The sequence below is a fragment of the Diadema antillarum genome, unplaced genomic scaffold, assembly GCF_040938485.1.
Source record: "Diadema antillarum isolate AM-2024a unplaced genomic scaffold, OU_Dant_1.0 scf00000002, whole genome shotgun sequence".
NCBI classification, from domain to species: Eukaryota; Metazoa; Echinodermata; class Echinoidea; order Diadematoida; family Diadematidae; genus Diadema; species Diadema antillarum.
Window position 1 is genome coordinate 744,742 of NW_027270891.1, and position 23,609 is coordinate 768,350.

A 23,609-nucleotide genomic window follows, 5' to 3' on the forward strand; every position below is an offset into this window, starting at 1 on the left:
CTCTCAACCATTCAATGTAGTGAGGATGTATAAAGTGGTAGAGCTCCCTCTAGTGTTCATGTGTCACTATTCTTGAGTGTCTGGCTGAGGAGACATCTCGTGGTATTGTTAGTTCTGTGTATTGATGAAATATTTTGTGGCACATTTCACACTGTTATGATTATCAGTACAGAGTGATCATCAATAAATTTGTAGTTTTCAGAAATACTGAAAGATAATTAGAGCTATAAAATCCCCTTTTTATGTCAGTGCTGTCTGCTATGTAATTGTGTCTTATTCCACAAGTAATGAGAAATCTTATTTCTGTCTTCAATGAGATTTTTTTTTTTTTTTAAAACTTAAGATTGTAAATGCCACAATGCCATGAAAAGCTATGTATTTTCATGTTTTTTTTTCTCGAAAAGCCACTATTTTATACATTTTTCCTTTTGCATACTAACAGGAATACGACTGTAAATTTTAGTAGCATCATTTTTTTTCAAACTTTATTGAACTGCAATGTAGTCCTGAAATGTTATCCTCTCTATCGAAATGAGCATATTTCTAGAAATTTCCTTCAGAGATGATTGACTCCCTAGAAACTTTTAATTTGTTTGGTCTCTGTCCAAGCTGTAAAAAGGATGAAAATCCCATCAATATTAATTTCTGTACATGATATTCTAACTATTCATGCATTTATATCTCCTCCATACAGACTACGATGTGACTGGCTAGCGCTGTACTGACAGCATGCCATATGAAAGCCCCCTCTACGACTTCCTGGACGAACTCGACCTCCAGCAGTACCACCAGGAGTTTGTCAACAAGCTGGGAGTGACCGCCCTAGACCACTTAACCTATGTCCAGCAAGATGACGTGTCCCAGCTTGGGATGACCCAACCTGAGTGGAGGCGGCTCAGGGCATCCATGAAGAAAGTCAAGAAGGCCAAGGTGGGTGCATTCTTCAAATATTTAATTTCCATCCCAATACTCCTAATTCTCATCCAAATCCTTCCTTAAGTGCTTAAGAAACCACTTTGCTTAAAGGGAAATTTGTTGAGTGGTATTACTTTCTATTCTCATGGAGACCCATTGGAAAAAAACAACAACAAAACATTGGTACTGTAAAAACACAATATCTGAGTTGTAATCGGTGTCTTCACTATTGTCATAATCAATACCATCACCACCATCATCGTCTCCACCATCCTCGTCATCATCATCATCATCATCGTCTACATCATCTTCATCATCATCATCATCATCATCACCATCATCACCATCACCACCATCATCACCATCACCACCATCACCATCATCACCATCATCACCATCACCACCATCACCACCATCACCACCATCACCAACACTATCATCATCACCATCATCACCATCATCACCATCATCACCATCATCACAATTACCGACTCATCTTTGCCATCATCTTCATCATCGTCATAAATCCTCATCTTTACCTATACCATCATCACTACCATTATTGTCATCTGAATACTCTGCATTATCATCAGTGTGCATTATCAACATGCCTGGTAATGAGTTTTTGTCATAATTAGGTCAACATCTGGATTAGCGAGGAGAAATGCAAAGGAGAATAAAAAGCAATGTTTCTTCCGTCCATCTATCTGTCCATTTGTTTTACTAGCTGCTGAGAGTGATGAACAAGTTTGGGCGGGTCTAGTCTTGATTCCAGACCCGTCTTTCTCTCCTGTGATGGAAATACACCTGTTTGGAATGTGAGACCGTCTGGAAAAGATGGTGTAACCTACACCTGATTCAGGTGGTTGTTGGATGATATTTCACAGTCTCCTCTCTTCTTACAGATTAATTGTGGTATTATGCCAAGAACAAAATTAATGCAAATTGTAAGTAAGACTCTTGATATCATTCACAAGCTTCCCTGTGAGGATATTGTGTGATTGGTTCCTGTCTTTGCTCACTCAATGCTGGGTGAGCTCCTTCACCTTTGCACCCTTTATCCTCCTACCATTCTCAAGTAGTCAATCTTCTTTCAGAGCTTCACCATGATGTTGTGACAGTGCAATGAAAGAGGACGTGCAGGAGTGAGTCTTGTCTGGGGCAGATTGCCATGGCAACCATGACCTTTGACCCAAACAAAAAGGCATGGAAGTCTTGTAAAAGGGGCACTAGATTGTCTCTGGTGTAGGACTGTCATTGCTTTCTTCCTGTGGGACTTTTAATTGCCGCAAAATAAGGATGCTGATCTACATCTTTCTTTAAAGGGGAAGGCTAGTAACTGATCAGTGGGAATGAGTGGAAATGCTGGGAGATGATTGTTCCAATCCTTATGGGATTCATTCAAGAGTTCATTGTATGTCTGTTGTTGTGTGAAAATGATTTGCTTCAGAATGGTCTCATATTCAAGTAATGTGCAGTTTAATGCTTCCAGGTTAGCGTCCCTGGTCAGTGATGGAGCATTAATCTGCACATTACTTGAATATGAGACCGTTCTGAAGCAAATCATTTTCACACAACAATAGATATACAATGAACTCTTGAATGAATCCCATAAGGATTGGAACAATCATCTCCCAGCATTTCCACTCATTCCCACTGATCAGTTACTAGCCTTCCCCTTTAAGGACACTTGTTGCTTTAAAGCAGATTCTTTCCTATTAATCAGTGACTAGGGAGGGTGTTGTGAAAACTTACCAACAACTATAACTTTCTTGAAAGCACTTTAGGAAATAGCATCATGACATACACATGTACTTTCAAAAAATATATTCCGAAAATGTAAACATGGTTTTCTCTCAAAGGTGAGATGATCTTTGAATTGAATCACTTGATTTGCAATGAAATTTTGCATTTAAATCATACCCTTCTATATTCTTTAAGAGAAGTTCTTCTGCTTTTATCTTAAATGTTTGTTTTGCTGAGTATGTTGGCAGATATGGGCATATTCTACTCATACAAGTTGTCACAAAACTAAAATCTAAAGGAGATCCAAGAGTTGTCAGTTCACAGTACCGTAGGATGTTGAGTCATTTTAATCCTCTATCTCTCAAGGCTGCTGTGAGAGGTATTCCATTCTTAGGATACTATAAAAACTAATTTTTGCATGCATAAAACTTTTGTGAATTTTGCAAGGGACCAATATTAGCGAAAGTATTAGATGCATGCATTTTTTTTTTTTTACACAGTGCATTGAATACCAGTGGCAATTTGCAAAGGCTTCATGCCGCAAAAAAAAAGCTGTCGGCTTCAAATTGTGAAAGTTTTATGTTGTGAATATTTCTGTTTTTTTAGGATCTACTCATTTGTCTGTTTTTAGCTCACCTGAGCCAAAGGCTCAAGTGAGCTATTGCGATCGCCCTTCGTCCGGCGTCCGTCGTGCGTCGTGCGTCGTGCGTCGTGCGTCGTCCGTCGTCCGTCGTCCGTCGTCCGTCGTCCGTCGTCCGTCGTGCGTCGTGCGTAAACTTTTTACATTTTCATCTTCTTCTTGAAAACCCCATGACCGATTTTCATCAAACTTGGCAGGTAGCATCCCTAGGGGGTTAGGAACTCAATTTGTTAAAATGGGCACCATGCCCCACCCAGGGGGCCCCCAGGGGGGCCCAAACCCCCCAAAATTAAGGAATCTGTAAAAATCTTCTTCTCTAGAACCAGAAGTGATAGAGCGAAGTTAATACTATGAGTTAGTACATTGATGACTGTAGTTTCAAGTTTGTTCATGGCAGAATCAGGGGTGCCCCCCTTGGGACCCAGGGGAGGGGGGTGGGGAAGGGTTCTAATGGGGCCTAAATTGTACATTTTTATCTTCTTCTTGAGAACTCCATGACCCATTTTCACCAAACTTGGCAGGTAGCATCCCTAGGGGGTTAGGAACTCCATTTATTAAAATGGGCACCATGACCCACCCAGGGGGCCCCCAGGGGGCCCAAACCCCCCAAAATTAAGGAATCCGCAAAAACCTTCTTCTCTAGAACCAGAAGTGATAGAGCTAGGTTAATACTATGAGTTAGCACATTGATGACTGTAGTTTCAAGTTTGTTCATGGCAGAATCAGGGGTGCCCCCCTTGGGACCCAGGGGGGGGGGGGGGGGTGGGGGTGAGGAGGGGTCCTAATGGGGCCTAAATTGTACATTTTTATCTTCTTCTTGAGAACCCCATGACCCATTTTCACCAAACTTGGCAGGTAGCATTCCTAGGGGGTTAGGATCTCAATTTGTTAAAATGGGCACCATGCCCCGCCCAGGGGGCCCCCAGGGGGCCCAAACCCCCCAAATGAAGGAATCTTTAAAAATCTTCTCTAGAATCAGAAGTTATAGAGCTGAGATAATACTATGAGTGAGTACATTAATGACTGTAGTTTCAAGTTTGTTCATAGGAGATCCAGGGGTGCCCCTCTTGGGGGTAGGGGGAGGGGGGTGGTTGGAAGGGTCCAAATGGGGGCCTGAATTGTACATTTTCATCTTCTTCCTGAAAACCTCATGATGGATTTTTGTCAAACTTGGCAGGTAGCATCCCTAGGTGGTCAGGATCTCAATTTATCAAACTGGGCACCATGCCCCACCCAGAGGGGCCCAGGGGGCCCCAATTCCCCCAAATTAAGGAATCTTGAAAAAATTGGGCCCTTATTGTACATTTTCATCTTCCACTTGAGAATGCCTCGTCAAATTTTGGTAGAGCTGTGAATAATTTAGATTAGTGACTGCGTGAAAGGTGAACTTGCGATACTCAGGTGAGCGCTAGACCCGCGGGTCTCTTGTTCTGTCTTGTTAGAGTACAACCAGTGGGAAGGATTAGAGCCATAATTCCTCAAACTCTTCTGAAATAAGCTGGATTATTCCTTTAAATCTGCTTGTGTAGTTTGATATGCTAGTGCCATTCCTTGAAGATTCCATTCTACAGTACTGGTTGATGAGGGGAAAAAAAATGAAAGAGACTGGCAATGTTATAAAAGAAAGGTAAACCTGTCATTTCATGTCTTCTTCTTTGATTGATTTCAGTAGGTGTTTTATTCTGGCCATTATTAGCCAGGAATACGTCATATAAAGTCATGTACGATTCTTGTGAATTTGGTAATGTTCTGATGAAATGGATTATCTCCGTGGTACTATGATTAGAGATTGAGCATTGGACTTCTAGCAAGGCTAATTTATGTGATGTATTTCTGAGCCAAAAGTTTTGTACGTGTACCTTGGGAAATCTCTCTAATGATTTGTTCGCCATGTAGGCCTACATTCTGTCGCCAAGGCAGACTATTTTACATGATCAGCTGCTTTTAGGAGCTGGATTCTTCAACAGCTGCATCCTTCATTTGTAGCCAAGCTCTGTTCTTAGCTTGACAAGGAGACATCTTACCTCGCTGTCTTTCTCATCATGTGAGCTGGTGCATATTCCTAGTGGTGCATTATATTTCCAGCAGTACATATATTATTGGAGGAGCATATATTCCTAGTGGTGCATATATATCATTGAAAGTGCATACATTTCTAATGGTGCACATATTCCCAGTGGTGCAATGGAGGTGCATAATTATATTCCTAGCAATGCATGATATCAGTGCATACACTGAGGTGTATGTACGTGTATATTCCCAAGGATGCATATATCCTAGTGGTGCTTATATTTCTAGTTGTGCATATATTTCCATTAGTGCATGTATTTGTAGAGAGCATATATATATATTTATATATATATATGGAAACAAAGGTGCATGTATTCCTAGTGGTACTTATATTCCCTGTAAATATTGCATATTTTATTTTTTAATGGTACAACAATATTTTTTGCATTGACTGATTAATATGTGATGGATAGATAGAAATTGAGGACTTGTGTGATAGTATCTGTCCCAGTGAACATGACAAGATCTTGTCATATCTCAAATATGCTTCTGAATCCTGTGATATGTAATTTGATTACCAGCCTCTAAAGTAAAAAAGCAAGTTTGAGATCAATAGTCTGTGAAGCTGCAGTGAAATGTCTACCTTCAGGATTCATCCCCTTCATGGTTTTGGATAAAATGATCTTGATACCACTTTCCTCACAAACAAGGATACAGAAATGGTGTAATGTTGTGCTTATAAGCCAGTGCATGAAACTAGATCTTGAAAACTCTGTCGAAAGTACATGCTGGCATGTGGGTTGGATACATACACCTATCCTCCCTGTTAGTGTTTCAGCAAGCACTCAGAAATTAAAGTTTCTTCTAAGCTAGTTTCTTCAAAGCTGAAGTTTCTCTGACAAATCACCACAGCCTGTACATCCCTATCCTAACTACCCTGACATGCCTGGCTTGAGTTTTGACAGTGATGGTGGATCAGGATCTGCAAATCCTCAGCTTTGAGAAAGAAAAACTTTGTCACTCAGGGGTGTGTCCTGGTCTTGGGCCAAAATGTCTGTTTTCTGGTGATATGAGGCAAATTTGTCAGAATGCTCCCCTTCCTTGTTATATCTAGGGCGGGGCAAGTGGTATTAGTGAGTTTGAATTTTTTTCCTGGACCAAATAAATTGCTTCCTGGGAGGGGTAAAAAGATTCTCCTCTTTGAGTGAATGTAACAGAAACAGCGCCAATATCTCAGGATTTAACTAGTTTCTTCAGTGAAATAGATATTGTAGTTTGAAACTGTCCCTGTGTTAGAGACTGATTACAGCAGAAAGTTTAGACTTTTGAAGTCAAGGATGGGTGCATTCATACTGATAGTACTGTAAAACGAGGAATGTTCGCATGCATTCTAATTTCACAAATTTTGCGAGAGCCAAAATTTGCGAAATTACAATGCACACAAAAGTTCTTGTCTACACTATATGCATTGAATGCCAGTGGCAATTTGTGAAAATTTCATGCCACAAAAAAAGGCCATCGGTTCCAATTTGCAAAAATCATACGCCGCGAATATGTCGTGTTTTACAGTATTTCACACTTTATTCTGTATCAAATATGAATGTAAATACACTGCAAAATACCCTACAAACAAAACATCGGGAATACTGAGGTATATGGAGTGGTCCTTCAAACTTGGCATGAAATTTTACATACGGTGAAATTTGAGTGCGATTTGGATCATGTGATACCAACTATCATATAGCTGTATATTTCTCACATGACGTAACAACCAAGACTCAAGCTACAAGGACTAACAGAGCAACATCACGCACTCCCCCTTTCCTCCTCGTTTGATTCCATACAGAACGTTGAGGAGTATCTCGAAGAAGAAGAAGAAGAAACTTTGTGCATTTTCCCTGTTGGAGATATGTGCATGCATAATGCTCACCAGAAATACCATAGTATTTGGTGAATGAGAAACAGTACCAAGTGAATTACTGCAGTAGTGGTATATAGTGGTAGTTTGCCATTGAGAGCTGTGCCAACAAGTTACCATGGTATTTAGTACCGTGGTGATGCCATTGTGAATAGACCCAATACTGGATGGTAGCATATCAATTTAGACTATCTAAGTCGCATAGAGTAGATTCTCATAACAATTATATCTGTTTTTCCAAATATCTTTACAGGTGATGTTTTACCTGTTGACATTCTTTCACCCATACCCGAAAGACAATGACAATTTTTCTTTACAGGTGGTTTTGACTCTCCTTAGCTTTTGAAGAGCCACAGATAGATATGATGTGAAAAGAACAACTTGCAATGTGAGAATTCCAGTGGTGTGATTCACTGAGGAGCAAAAACGTCACATGTTCTTTCTATCAAAAAAGAAAGAAAGAATGGAGATACAACCCCCTTTTGAGGATGAGTCCTGCGTATACTCGGGCTGGTGTTTATGGGAAATGCGTGTTGTAGCAAAATCAGTCCGTCCTCAATGGGTTAATCAGCCACAACATGAAAACAGAGCAAGAGTAGGCTAAGCTAATTTGGTGTATATGACTTGTGCTATTGCCAGACCGTTAGTCATATATATCAATCTTTTCTTGTTTTAGTGCCAAATTTTGATGGGAAATAAGGAGATCCGGGTCAAGTAGGCTGGTGCTAGAAATTGCCAAATGTACAGAGCAGTGTATGCCGAGTAAACATGCAAGTCACTTTTCTCCATTTTAAAGTATGTTTTTCTCAGTTATTAAAGATGTGATATATCAGTATACACACAAGTATTTTGGGCATCTTGTATCTTCCCATTCATGATAATCTTGCAATGTTTTCAGAATGTCTTTTCAGAATGTAAGACCTACATATCATTGAAGTACAGAATATAATCTCTTCATTACATGCATCCAGAAGGCTCAAATGCTGAGTTCTATTTAAGTATTAACAACTCACAAGACTGTTTGTCTATGCACCCATAAATTTCACTTTCTATCTATTAAATTATCTTCTCGTGAGTTTATATCTCTTTGTTGATCCCATCTCTGTCTTATTTGTTAATGTTAGTCCTTATATCCATTTAATAGTGACATTTATTTCTCTCTTCATGAGTTGTAATAAAACAGATCAATGTCATGTAGGCCTACATTCTATTCTGACTCCTGTAGTAAATGTCAGGGGTCTGTAGATTATAACTTGTCAGATAATCTTTTATATAGGCCTACAACATTGTCTTGCTGTAATCTCATATCTTTCCAAGATGATGTGCTCCTGAACTGAACAGTGGAGTATTGTCCTGGTAGTCCTGGTAGTGTTGCTTGCTTGCACAATGTGTTAAAATCATGCATTTTTACTTTATTCTTGGTTGTAAATTAGCAAGACTAGACTATGTGCTGAAAAAGTTATAAAGGAGAGAATACCTGAAATTTCCACTTGTTTACAGTTTAAACATCAGAGACCCTTACAAAGCTATGTATTATAGTGTGAATCTCTGCAAGTGTAAATGACCCCACCCCAATTGCTTCCTTTCAGGGCATTCTGTCCCACCCCTTCACACACACACACACACACACACACATACACATGCACACACATCTGTGTGTATAAAGAGTAATCTGAGAGCTGTGCACACACACACACACACACACACACACTCACCAGTGAGAACTGCTCTTCCTAGTCAATGTTTACTTCTATGGGATAGTACATCTCATAGGCATACATACTCGAAGGCATAGACATACGACTATACACCTACACACAGACACACACAGACACACACACATGATTGGTCCGATAGGGCTTCTTGGACTAGCTCACCTTGTGTTCATAGGAAGCCAACCACAGCAGCCTCTGTGCTGGTTCCACCTTACACACACACATACACACACCCAGATGGGAGAGGGTCTATCCACCAATTCTTGAAGCCCACAGTCTAGGGAGAGGTGCGCATACCGAGTGGCAAAACTCCCCAAGCGGCAGGATCTCGTCTCGTTTTCTTCTCTACGGCTGGGATTGTGCTCTTCCGATATCAGCAATGAGGGAGTAATGTACTTTGTGAACTTGGACTTGTATTTTTTCCCTGTCTTTTCTGAGGAGTCTGTCTGCACCCAGAATTGCCTGAAGCACAAGAGGATAAAATCCCATCCAGAACCATCAAAACTTGCCCACACATAGATGGGCTTTTTTTCCACTGGCATTCAGGAATTTCATCCACCCCCCTTTTTCGTTTCGATTTGGATGTATGCTTGTTCCTGCGGTTTTGATGGCAAGTTGTCAGTGTTAAAAGGGTGATTGTTGATGTATGTTTCACACATCTCACCATTCCAGCTCTCTCTTCAGCAGCTCTCTTGCCCTCTCTCTCTCTCTCAACCTCAAGATCATTTTCCCCGGTCTTTTGGGAGGAGTCGCATCAAAAGTGAGTCAACTCTTCTTTTCCCCCAAACCAAATTAGTTTTGAGGGAGAGAAAAAAACAGAAGAGGGATGTGTGGGTCAGGAGTTCTTTCCACTCGGCCGTGACATCAGTGACTGGAAGTCGATTACAAGCAAAGGAGGGAAAGTGAATTGGCTTTTGCTCTTCTTAATACGGGAATACTGGCAATATATTTGTTACTATCTATTCTACCTCGGTGAATGAACTGGCCACTGATGAACAGAGGTTTCATAACTTGGGATCACAGGTAGTCACCTGTTACGTCCATCCAATATTAGGATTCTACCAACTGTTACGGATTATCCTACCTTAGGGGAAGATATCTCTACTACCAATCTGGATTAATCCCTTCACCTGTGTGTTTTCTGCATGGCTGGTGACAGAACTAAGAACTTAGCAGGATAAATCGTGTTTGCTTCAATTATTTCCTGGTTTTGGATCACCCTATTCCACCCAAACCTGGGATTCTTTTTATTGGGATATAAACACAGACTGCCTCCACCATGGATAGTAGAACGGCAACGCGGAGTTCCTTCTTCTCCAAGAGCAAGGTTTGTTCATTCACATGGTATATCGCCAAGGGATACGAAGTGTTTTGTACATAGGCCTGTACATGTGTTGTACACACACACAAATATAATGCATACCATACAGAGGGATCGTATGGACATCTTATATACTTGTATAGTAAAATATAGGCCTATATATATGTCTACTTATGATATAGGGGGCCTAATGTATACAGCATATATTTTGCAAGGTCCTTATTTTTGTGGATTCCATGAGATGGGTGCTAGTGTTTTTTTCGTTTTAATATTTATCAACACGCGGAAATATTATCTCTGATCCTGACATCAATGTAACATGCCTGCATACATTTCTCCGTTCATCGATTTAAGCATTTGCAAAATTGTTGGGAAGTCCCGATTTGCGAAAAATTAGACTTGCTAAAATTGCCCATACAATAATAATTAGGCCTACACTGAGAATGTCTGTCATCAGGATTATACTCCTGGCCCTTTTGGTTCCTAGGGATCTCCTCAGCATATTATTTAGTATCGCTTATTTTTGTAATGCCTTCATTTATTTATGAAATCCATTATACATCCGTAAGTCTTGCATTATAACTCGGTAATGGAACATGACTATGTGAAAATTCAACTGTTGATCCAGGTACAATGTAAATGTGAGTTTTTTAATGTAATTAAGTAAGCTAAAGGATTCAATATTTACATTGTAAGTACCTTAATTCGACTTGTGTGTTTGATTTTGATACAATTTTAGTGAAAAGAGAAATCATTAAAGATTTTTCAATTATAATTTCTTTTTATAATTTGCTCATTGGAGAAGACTTTTGATTGTGAGCAAAATATGAAATAATGTCAGTCAATAGAGCCATGCACTTGAGGTAGTTCTAATCTAATTTTGTTTCGAATGATATTCTGGACTGGAGATTAAAACTTCAGGAAAAAGCAATCTTGACAAGCAGATTTGATTACATTTTAGAAGGGGGGGGGGGGGGAGATTAGCAATAATTGCAGACCACATGTAAGATTCAAGGGGGACATGTCCTTTGAAGCCAAAATCAATCAAAGAGAGCAGGCTACGAATATCTTGATATTAAAGGTCTGTAATCATTGTTTATCCTACATCATTGTTTTGAGAGAAACTGTTCATATATCATAAGGTAAAGTATAGAAGTATCTCCCTCTCCTTCTTTCTTTCTTTCTTTCTTTCTTTCTCTCTCTTTTTCTATCACTCTTCTTTTTAATAAGGCGGATCCTTTGGGTTTCATTTTTATGTATCGTAAATCATATATTTCATGGGACTGTTATGAACCAGCCAATATGTCTGCTGTTTGTTTGTTTGTTTTCATTTAAATAAAGCATTTTTATAGTTCTCAGGCACAGTGTAGTTTCAGCGTTGTGACTTCTTTTAAAAAAACAAAGAGAAAGATTTAAAGAATTAAAAGCCTGATGTATCCAAAGTGTATTGGATTTTTTATTTGAAGTTTTTTTTAAAATATCAAAGTGTATTAGAGTCAAGGTCTGGGTAGATGGCTAATTATACGAAGTTTCACCCTAGATGCCTTTTTACTTGGTTTGTACTCGAGTCGGTTTTTCTTATTTCACTGTATGCCAATGTAGTGTAAGTGGCATACCCACCAGTTTGATTTTAATCAGGATAAAAATTATTTGGAAATCTAACTATTGATATGACATTTATAAATATGAACTCTGTTGTCATCTTTAGCTGCATTCACATACGTACAAAATGGTGGGTTACCAAGTGTGCTCCAAAACTCAAGCTTTTTTTTTCAACTGTTCAGACGCTCCAAATTAGTGGGCTAGCGATCACACTCGGACACTCTAGTTTTTTGCAACTGTTCATGCATACAGAAATAACCCGCTAATTGCTGATCGATAAATCGATGAAATTATTGATCTTGTGCCTCTCAGTGGCATGGAGTGCACATTGTTGTGATGTTCGCATTCCATGATGGGATATGAAAACTTGAGTTTTTAAATCCAACTGTTCACACGTATTGCTGGGGCAAATTAGCATGCTAATTCAGAAATGAAAGCAAGATTTCTTGAGTTTAGCATTGCACTGCTGATCGGGCTAATTTTCCGTTTTTTTGTGTCCACACATGCCAAAAACTTGAGTTTGCTAGCGGGTTACAAAACTTGAGTTTTGTAACCTGCTAATTAGTGTATGTGTGAATCCCCTATAGAATCAACACAGAAATCATACTGTGCATTGTCTCTGAATACTTCGGGTTTTTAGTACATGTACATTATTGCACGATATAATATGCATTAAAGTCTGGAAGCAAACACCTGTTGTATAGTAACAGTGGTGGTTCTTGTCACAAGCTCTCTTATGTTTATAGATCATAAAATGGTTTTGTTACTCTCATGGATAAAGTTAAAGGAAAGCAAGTTTGAATGTGTGGCTGTGATCTTTTCCTAGCTGGACAGATTGCATTCTGGTATTCGTATCACAATCCACAAGGGTTTTATCTCCTAGAAATCCTAGGCCTGATGGAGACTAGTCTTGTGTATACTTTGGTAGGTGTCTGTGGGAAATCTGTATTGTAGCAAAGTCAGCTCATCCACAATGGGTTAATTGTCCTGGGCAAATGTACCTTTTGTTTAAGGAGGTATGTGCATGGCGCCCTAAAATATAGGGCCTAATGAATCATTGGACTGATGATTTCTACACGTACACTTTCCACCAATCATGGTAAATCTTTGCTCAATTCACCTGCTGTTGAGGACTTTTACACCCAGACACAAGTTTTGATGGGGTGCTATAACTGAAAGGGAATTTAGTCTATAGCAATCAACTTTTAGTTTCCATTTGGATATTCTTATTTCTTATACGGGAAGAGTGTAGTGCACTTGCAGCATCATAGATGATCCCTTTGTATTGAATTTTCTTAAACCACCTGATGTTATGCTTTAAATCAATTATGGACATTGTTTGAAACATACTGGTATAGTGGTAGGAGAGAAATGAGATGCTGTATAGGTTTAATCTTTGCAATATAAAGTGCAGAAAAACATGAAATGTGTTGACATGCCCGGGAAGTTTACGAGCAAGACTAATAGCTCTTCATGTTATGCTGGTACACACCAAGTGTGGGTTAATCTGATATCGGGTGTCATTTTGACTGTAACTGTATTCCACTTCGTGTGGCCTGACATAGACAAAGGCTATTACCTTATAGTCCGTTAGTTGTTCAATGGGCCTTCCCACTCTGCGTAGCCCAGAAAAATACAACAAAATCACTGTGTAGTTCACTCTCCTGCCATTACAGGATTTAGTGACATTTTTGGTGAAATTTATGCAGAAATTATATTTTTCTGCTGTGGCAAACCTGTAGGGCAGAATTGATGTCAATGATGAACTCAATGAAGTGCTCTGAGTAATTGTTTGCAAGGAATTAAACTCATGTCAAGGTGTCTTGAAGGCGAGAAGACAATGGACAGCGAAGACATGGCTACTGAGTCCCTCGTAAGTTGACCATTCTGTAACGTCCAGCAGGACGGTGACAATATAGGCCTAGTACTTTTACTGTATCACGTACAATCTATGTGCATTTATAGGGCTTTTTACACTTGTAAATTTTTGCTTAGCCCCAGACCAACGGTGGGGCTAAGGGGGGGCCTTAGCCCCACCGTTGGTACGGGACTATCCTTAGCCCACTTTCTGTTTACACTCGTTTTTGCCAAAGTGGGCTAGCCCCACCGATAGTACGGTACTATCTGGCCCTGCAAAATAGCAGGGGTTAGCACCGCAATTGCGGTGCTAGCTCCGCAATTGCGGTGCCAAGCAAGTGAGTGTAAACAGAACGAAAAAATAATCCTGGGCTAAGCGACGGAGACGAAGTGCGACCCTCACTGACCAATCAGAAACGAGGTTATCAAGTGCTGCCGGTGCGTGCGTGTACGCATACAGTACACAGCGTAATTATGAATATTCATGTGGTTTGGAAAGTCCGGGGCTAAGAAATATGAGTGTAAAAAGGTTAGTTTTCTCCTTAGCCCCGGACAAGAGATAGTACGGGACTAATTGGCGAGTGTAAAAAGCTGAAAAAATTGGTACGGGACTAACGATAGTCCTGGGTCAGAGAAAGTCCGGGGTTAAGAAACACAAGTGTAAAAAGCCCTTATGACACAGCCACAAGTATACTGTGGTACATGAGGGATGAAGTAATATTAGCTCTAGATCACTGTTTATTAGCATCTAACTTTTTTTTCACCAGGATTCTTTTTTCTTTGTGTGGTCAAACCAATGCTGTTCATTGCTCATTCTCTAATTGAGGTGTAGAATGGAGGCATGCTCATTGATTTATAGAGTACATTTACCTTTATATTGAGTCACATCAAGTTACTTGTATATTCACAGGAAGTCTGTGTATACATAAAGTCTTTCAATCACAGTTTTGTGTGTTTGCCAATGTAAATATGAGTTCTGTCTGTGCGAACTAAGCATATATGATCAATTTCTGAGATTTGTTGAACAGTGAATGTATGCATCATATAGGGTAGTTTCACTAGGGGCATACGAAAGTACAGTACTGGTAATAATGGGGTCTTGCAGATCTTTCCCAAATTTGAGTCTTATAGGCCCCATTTATTAATTCTTGTTTTAGTATAAAACAGTATTAGCGTTGGTGACTATAATGCACTTAAACAATTAATGAATGGGATGTGAAAACCAGCATTTTGCAGAAATCATTAATACTTCTTTTTAATTTGTGAGAAATATTCAAACTGATGATTAAGTAATATTTGTTGTGCAGTGGAAATTTAGTGAGCAGCCTGTCAAGTTTTATTTCAGTCTTTTATGTTTTATATTTCAAAGGCATTCTGGAAAAGTCTTCTGGGGCCGATTGCATAAAAGTTACTATTATGGTAACTTTGCCATCCAATGGTAACTTCCATGGAATTTTTTATTTTGATTGGCTGTTGAGTATTATTGCCATGGTAGTTACCATTTGATGGCAAAGTTACCATAATAGTAAATTTTATGCAACGGGCCCCAGGAATCAAAGAAATTAATTCTTTCTGAAAAAGACAGACAAACACTGAAATTGATTTGACATTTCATGCTGTCATGAATTATTAATTTTTGGCATTCCCATTGAGTGTCGGTCTCCCTCTAATCCTCAGTAGTGTATCCAAAGTATGAACAGACATTGCATGTCCCTTTTAGAATAAAAATGATTGAAATAATTTGTTGATAACGCGTTGAGGACGGACTGATTTTGCTACAACACGCATTTCCCATAGACACCAGACGAGAGTATTCTAGTACAAATGTACTCAGGACTTGTCTTCAATCGGTTGATTTACATTAAGATATTTGACAATTGCGTGGGTTACTTGCACAGATGTGTACACAAATATCAAACCATACTGTATCTACAATGTTTGGCTATTCATTTTAATCATTGTATGATTGCAAGAACAAATAAGTTCTATTGTAATCAAGACATATCTATCATGCTGGATAATTATGACATTGATTTTCTTGAGGAGAACAAGGCGTCAATTTTTGTAAAGAGATGTACTGAGTACTACTACTACTCACTAGACTACCCTTTATGTGTAGTTCAGTGATATAGATCCTCTATGAAATGTTATCCTTTAATTGTAGTTGAGTGATATGAATATGAAATGTTTGTGGTTCATCTGACATGTGGAGGAGACAGCTATCAACCTTGGATCTCATCTTGGACCAGTGGCTAATCTTGGGAATGAAGCCATCTTTAGCATCCAACCTTGCTACCAGACAGCTGTTTGCTAGTCTAGAAAATCAGACCATATTCAGCCCATTATGTACCCTGGTTATCAGTAGAGAGTTACTGTATGTGGTGAGGTCATTGCAAGCTATACCGTGTATTTGTAAGTACACGAATCACCTGACCAAAATACTAGGGAAGATGACTGTTAATGAGTACAGCATACAAAACCAGTACAAGTTTTGATCAGTTTTAGTACAAGATTCTTTTATTTGTATCTTCACCTTATACTTTGCTGGAGAAAAAAGATTGAAATGAATACAGTTATTTAAAAATTTTGGTAAGATGTTTTCTTAAAAAATGATAGAAAGGTAAATCACATTTTTGTGTGGTTCTTGAAAGTATAGTAGAGACTGAATTGCAAGGAAAAGCAAACAAACATCCCATCAATCATGGTGTACAAAAGTCTGTGTCACAGACTAGTTTGTATTTTATAAATGATCAAATCAATATCAATTTGATTCATTCTGACTACAAAGGCAGATGGGGTCTCAAAGAATAGGACTGTGAGTATTATTTTGACCTTCGCTGATGTACAGTCATAGCTCTGGAATTCATAATCATCATGTACCATTCTCTTTCATTGTTGATAAGATAACTTTTTTGTGGCTTCTTGGAAATATTTTCAGTTTTTCTTTGATAATGTTTTTACATGATACTTTAATTCCTTCAAAGAGAGTTCTTGACCTTTGAACACCTCAACATCTTCCCTCACCTGAGTGTTAGTGGTACTAGTTCTGTGGCCCTTGTAAAGCAGAATTTACCAGAGAAAGAAAATGCTTAGAAATGCTCAGCAAAACAGCATACATAAACAGATGTATGAGCTTTTTTCACACTACTGTTACAAATATTATTATTAAGTTCACAGATTTTTACTGAACAGTTGCTTTTTACAGAATTGCAGCTTTCAATAGGCATAGGCTTACCCACATATTAAAACTGCTTTGATTTTAAATTTGTGAATGTGAAAATTTCTCCAAGAGGCTGGACCAAACTATAATTTGTGATAAAAGGATTTCTGAGAAAACATGCTTTTTAAAATACATTATTATTTCTATTATTAGGAACATAAGATTAAAGTATTCATCTCTCTTCTACAACAGTTTTCTTGAATGAAAACTTGTAATGATTCATTTGTTGAATATGTATTGCAAATGAAACTTATGATCTGATGGCATTCAACTTTAGCTTGCAGGCTTGTAGCCTTAGATACATGTATGATGATAAAACCAGGGAGGTAGAACTGTATCACCAAGCTAGACAAAATATTGCTGATTAGATCAAAGAGTATGTGCGACTCCCTTTTGATAGATTACAAAGAAGAAGAAGAATAACAACAGCAACGATTTTCCTGTGATTTGAACTCCATTTGCATTAGGCCTATGTGTGGGATATGGATCTCTCCGGTTTATTTACAACTACAAGCTATACCTTCATGTAGACTTTGTATGAGTCAGTGCTGAGGGTTTGCAAACTTTCTGGTAATCATGCTACATATTTGCAGACTTACTAAACCTCTAGCACTAGCAGGCACTCTGGAAATATTATCAGAGTGAAATCACAAACCAGTAGTGGGAATATCTCATGTGCAGTTTTATCACCCACTCCTCCTACCCACAGCCTCTGTGTGAGTTAGTCTACCCAATGCAGACTTCATGAAGGGTTTTCTTTTAAATTTTGTTTTCACCAATGACCACTACAAGAGTACTGTAAAACACAATTTTCACGGCATGAAATTTTCGCAAATTGGAGCCGACGGCCTTTTTCACGGCATGAAATTTTGATGAGTTGCCTCTAACATTCAATGCATGTAGTGTAGACAAGAACTTTCGCATGCATTTTAACCCGTTCAATACGGGAACCTGGTGGCCTGTGTATTAAGTCTATGGGGATTTCAGAATTTAGTATGGAACGGGTTAATTTCGCGAATCTTGGCTTTCAGGAAATTTGCAAAATTAAAATGCATGTGAATATTCCTGGTTTTACAGTAATATTAATCAAAAGTTTGAATCTTCTTTCTTCTGCTGTTTTTAGGTAACTGTGGAGTAACAAGAGGGATTGAGGCAATGTGATATGTTGAGGATAAAGATCTATTTGTCTTCAGTTGATTAATAATAAACAGAGGTTGATGTTTGACCATCTGGGCTGTCGATCAAACTGTGTGCTCATGCAGCTGGGGTGGTTGATGGCTTATGGACATATGAACAATAATTCTCACTTATTTTGATTCCAAAGTATAGGTGTGGGAATGACCAATATGATGATATTACACCCTTCCCTATTATCATGCATAGAACCATTGTGCAAATCAAGGTAGACAAGAAAATAATGCCAACCTCTTGTGCATTGTTAGGCAAGAAAGTCATCCAAAATTAAACCCTGAAATACAAAGAAACAAATTATGATTATTCAATGCACCTGATGATATGCAATTTAGAAATGCGTCTTTATTTAGAAATCTATTACTGGACTTGTTCTGTTGTACTGGGATGGTCTTTGCAGCTAAGCCTAGGCAAAAGAATGGGCAAATTTGGAAATACTTCCCACATGTGTTGTTTTGTGTGAGATTGTGTTTGTAGTCTTCATGTGTGTGTACAGTGTGTGTGTGTGTGTGTGGGAGTCTGGTTTTACCATCTGATTGGGGTCAAGGTGACTAGATTGAGGGTCAAGTGAACCATGGTTTTCTCACAGTCCTCAAAAAGGTTTTAAAGTCAAGCCAGAAATCTGACTTTCGTGAAAAAAAAAATACCTCAAGTTACTCATCGAGCAAAGATGTTCAGCTACAGTGAGCAATATTTCCTGCTTATTCCTCACTTTGTAAATTGTCACTAAATGTCTACAAAACATCCATAAAACACCACTGAAACCTAGCAAAGCATACCACTATTTGAAATCTGACTGTCTCCATGTTCTGTTGTTATTTAGTAGCAAGGAACTTGACGTATGCCTTGAGTATTTTTTGTTGTCTACGATGGTCTTAAAGAAACTTGTGTTATCTTCTTGTTTGAATACTTGGAAGGATTGAAGAAATCAGAATTTGATTTTCATTTTTTTCTTCTTTTCAGGATACATGCTCTAGCAATGTAGAACGTAAAAAAGGTTTATAATTGCTGTTTCAAACATTTATGGATTTTCTTGTGATTATATGCCTAGGGTATTACACCATTTAAACCATACCATTCCCTTTGTTTACGGACAGCTGGTCATCCTTTATTGAGAAAGGATTGGAACCAAGATGCCACCATTTTTATTTACCTGTCAAATCTTTGATGAGTTTAAGGCTGCGTTCATGCGAAACTAGAATTGCGTTTCTAAACACGTTTAGTCGCTAAACGTGTTTAGTTGCGTTGCGTTCATGCGATTTTTCCATTTAAACGCGTTTCAAAACGCCGATCTGAAACGCGGAAAAAAGGGCGTTTTGAATCATGATTCTGCCAGAATCACGATCGCAGAAGCCGCATGAACGCAACCGTGATTTCAATCATGATTCTATGACGTCATTGTGCGCTGTACGCATGCGTGTCTCATGGGGTATCCCACAGCTTCCTGTTCTGTTCGCGCGCTTTTGTACGTCTTATGAATCGTGTGTTTCGGTACCATACTTGCATTTATTGGTTTACATCAACGCCAGACACCGATTCTATGCTAGTATCTAGCTGTTTAATATAATAATACATGTAATTACTCTCCGATTGAGTTGATAATAGTAATGGCTGCAGCGCTGTGTCTACCAAGGGAAACAATTGGAGAGAAGAAGAATTAAGATTTTTCGATCTGTGGGCAGAGCCTGAATGCCACAGCTTATTGGAAAGTATTCACCGAAATATAAACGTAAAGGCCTATAATAAACTGACTGATCAGTTGGCATAAGGTGGTCTGGCTCGAGTTGCAGAGACAAGGTCAGACTGCGCAGTATGCTGCGCAATGGCAAAGAATGAGCAGAGCCAGAATCAGCGTTGCGAAAGCCCGCATGAACGCTCTTCCGCTGAGACCGTGATTTGAAACGCCGTTTTGAATCATGATTCATGTTTGTGATTCTGGCTACGAAATTCGCATGAACGCGGCCTAAGAGTACACTGTGAATTCTTTGAAGTGTGTATATTTTTCTGCCAATCTGTAGTGTTAGCAGGGAAGAGTTACATGTTGAGTGTGTGTGAGAGAGAGACAAAGGAGGTACTAGCCTAGTACCTCCTTGGAGAGACCAAAAGAATGGTGTCTTTGCCACTCTATACTGATAAGAACCTCTGTACATTGTTACTCTGGATTGAAGAAAACAGCAAATGGAGGAAATATCAACCAAAACTTAGCAACAATGCATGAAATACCTAAAAAGATACAACTCGGGTCCATTCTAAAAATCTCAAGAACTTTTGTAAATGATCAAGTAAAGCAGTTACATTTTGCTCTGTATATAGGCGCATTTGAATGAAAACCAGTTACAAGATGTGTCATTGTAGGCCTACATGTTGCCCTACTAAAACAAACACTCATCCAAAAGGAATCTGATGTTTGAACAATCTCTTTAAAGCAGTCTTTTGAGATTTGAGCTACACTGTAGCAAATACTTCTCTTTTCAAGAGAAAGCAGTCAGCTTTTGTTGTTGCACAATAAGCATACACACATTACATCTTCCTGCTGTGGGAATCACATTATTTTCTAAGGCATGTTTTAAAGGGATGGTATGGTCATGGTTGAAATTGGGATGCACGTTTAAACTTTTAGCGAGATAATTAGAAGCCACTTACTGTAAAAGTGGAAATTTTCGCGGTGTTCAAATTTTCACGCATTTCGCGCAACCAGAAACTAGCGCGAAAATAAAAGCACGCGAATATTTTTGCTTGCCATATGTGCCTGTGCGTGATGTCTTGATTCCGCGGAATTAAAAACACGCGAAACTCTTCAGACCCGACCAAGCGCGAAAAATTAGTCACGCGAAAATATCCACTTTTACAGTATATGAAATATTAAAGAGCATAAAGCTCTATCAAAGAGGAATTAAAAGTTTATTTGATGAAAATCAGCTTTGAATAGCTAAGATATCCAAAAACAAAGAGGTCCTAATTAAAGGTGGGACTCATCTTTTATTAGGACCTCTTTGTTGTACTTTGTACCAACACAGCCTTAGTCTGTCTTTGAGTTTTTCAGTTTACTATTTCAACATTCACTTGATGTTTGAGAGATTAGAAACTGTGAACTTGTGATGCATTTAGCTTTAATACACCATGATGGAAAACAAAAACAGGCAAAATGGGAAGAGAGAAATTTCCTCTACTGCAGTGGTGAGCAACCAATAACAAAAAAAGAAAAAGAAAGAAAAAAAAAAGACCAATGCTGATTTACATTATTTTTTTTAAAAGGTTAGATTCTATGATAATAAGATTTGGAGAATTGTAGGATTTTCAGTCTGCAAAGCTCCTGAGGTGGTAATGATTGGTTCTTTGCAGAAAAAAAAAAAAAATCTTTATAAATGCCAAATAGTCATTTGCCATTATACCAGAGGCAGTTTGTATTTGGGAGAGATGAAATATGCCTGGACTTTGTTCTGATTGAGATGTAAGGCTGATGGATCTGTTTGTGTGTTGGTATGGAAGATATGAATAGTTTCTTTCAGAAATGCTGATTATTTCTTTGCATTGCCAGCAGCGAGGAATTGAGTCAGATCAACATACTGTGAAACCAAGAGATTCAAGTTGGTTTTGAAAGGGAAAATTTGTCTATTCTATACTAGTTCTATTGCTTACTATAGGTCTCTTTATGCAGTATGTAAATATTGTTTGTTCTTTTTGTGGTAATTTGTTGTCAGAATTGAAAACAAACTAACTCAAATTCATGTTTGGAACTTGACAGAAATGATTATGAATATGATAAGGCACTGTGATATGATACAGCATTGAATGTAATGTGTAGACATGATATCATCTAATATGAAAAGGTTATTATCCATAGAACATGTTAAAATACTTGTATTATGTTCATTCTTATTCTGGAGCTTGCTGAGATACAATGTATGTTCATTTAACCATGAACATATTGTTGTAGGTCCCTATTTGATATTCATAAGACCCCAACCTATAGCATGTTCGCTGGGGTTAGTAACACTGTAATAAGGAGCATACAAACAAAACTTAATATTCTTTTCCATCCATGTGTACAATGTATGTAGCCTTCTAGCGTGCTATGGGTTAGTTCAGCAGTATTGATTGGTAGACAATTGAGGTTAATTATTAAGTGGCATGTGGACAGCATACACTGTTCTTTGCATGTGGGTAATATATGATGTCTATCTGTGATTGACAACAGTAGGAATGGGGTTTACTGTGATGTCAGGTCATTGATATAGATCTATGCTGTAACACAGAACACAATTCTGTTTCTTTGTTTTTCAACCTGCCATATCCCACTGTTACTTTAGTCTGACAACTTGAAGCACATCATTCAGTTTTATAATGTTCACAGAAAAAAAAGTCTGTGTGATCAAATCAAAATTTTTGTCTAGATTTCAGGGGCATTTTCTTGTTCTCCATGCAGGTTTGATTTGGTAGGTTGAAGGTACTATAACCTACTTTTTTTTTTTCCCGGATCAATGCGCTTAGAAACATCAGTATTAAGTGCTTTATAAATGTTACCTTCATTATCATTATCATTTTGGCCAAATGCCGTACTCGTTTTCCCCAGGACGGGACGTTTCTCGGATTTGATCATGCGCAGAAGCAAATTTTGCACACAGCACACTCAACTACCGGCTGCAACGATCGTGCTTGCGAAAACTCGCTATTGTTCCTTCCAGATGTAAGGTCATCGTAATGCTGTTAAAAACAAAATGCTTGGTAAACACAACAACCCATCTACAAACTGCAGGTTAAAGGGACTGTGCAGTACTGGTTGAGATGGGGATTCATGCTTTGAACATTCCTAAGTGAGATAATGAAAAGCCTCTTATGAAATATGAAAGAGCACATAATTTTAAGAAGGATTCAACGTTTATTTGATGAAAATTGGTTTTCAAATGGCTGAGATATCCAAAAAAGTGCTAATAATAAAAGGCGACATGCCACAACTTCATTAGGATCTCTTTGTTTCACCTCGTTTTTGGATATCTCAGCCATTTCAAAACCGATTTTCATCGAATAAACTTTTGATACCCTTTAGAACTGCACGCTCTTTGACATCTCATAGAGTGGTTTCTGAATATCCCGCAAAACTTTAAAAGCTAAATCCTCACCTCGACCAGAACTGTACACACCCTTTAAAATGCAGCTTTATGCCATTGGCGTATTGACGAAAGACCATCTGATCGGTATACTAGTACTCTCACAGAATCAAATAGGAAATATCCATGATATAGGCCCTACTAAAAACCAGAAATACATGTATTTGCAGCATGAAACTTTCGTGAATCGCCACTGGCATTCAGTGCATTGTGTACATAAACATTTCCACGTGCATTTTACTTTCACAAATCTTGGCACCTTGTGAAATTCGTGAAAGTTTCATGCATGCGAAAATTCTGATTTCATAGTATTTAATGTAGTGATAGAATCACACTCGCAAACAAACAAACAAACAGGGGATTGAT

General features: G+C 38.4%; 1 protein-coding gene across 1 annotated transcript in view; it reads left to right on the forward strand.

Moving 5' to 3' along the window:
* LOC139731977 (uncharacterized) overlaps positions 1-23,609 on the forward strand; it is a 171,424-nt gene that overhangs the window by 32,600 nt on the left and 115,215 nt on the right. The window contains exon 2 of the mRNA XM_071642886.1: positions 695-930. Coding sequence (XP_071498987.1) covers positions 730-930 — 201 coding nt within the window. The 5' untranslated portion in view covers positions 695-729. The remainder of the gene's footprint in view (positions 1-694; positions 931-23,609) is intronic.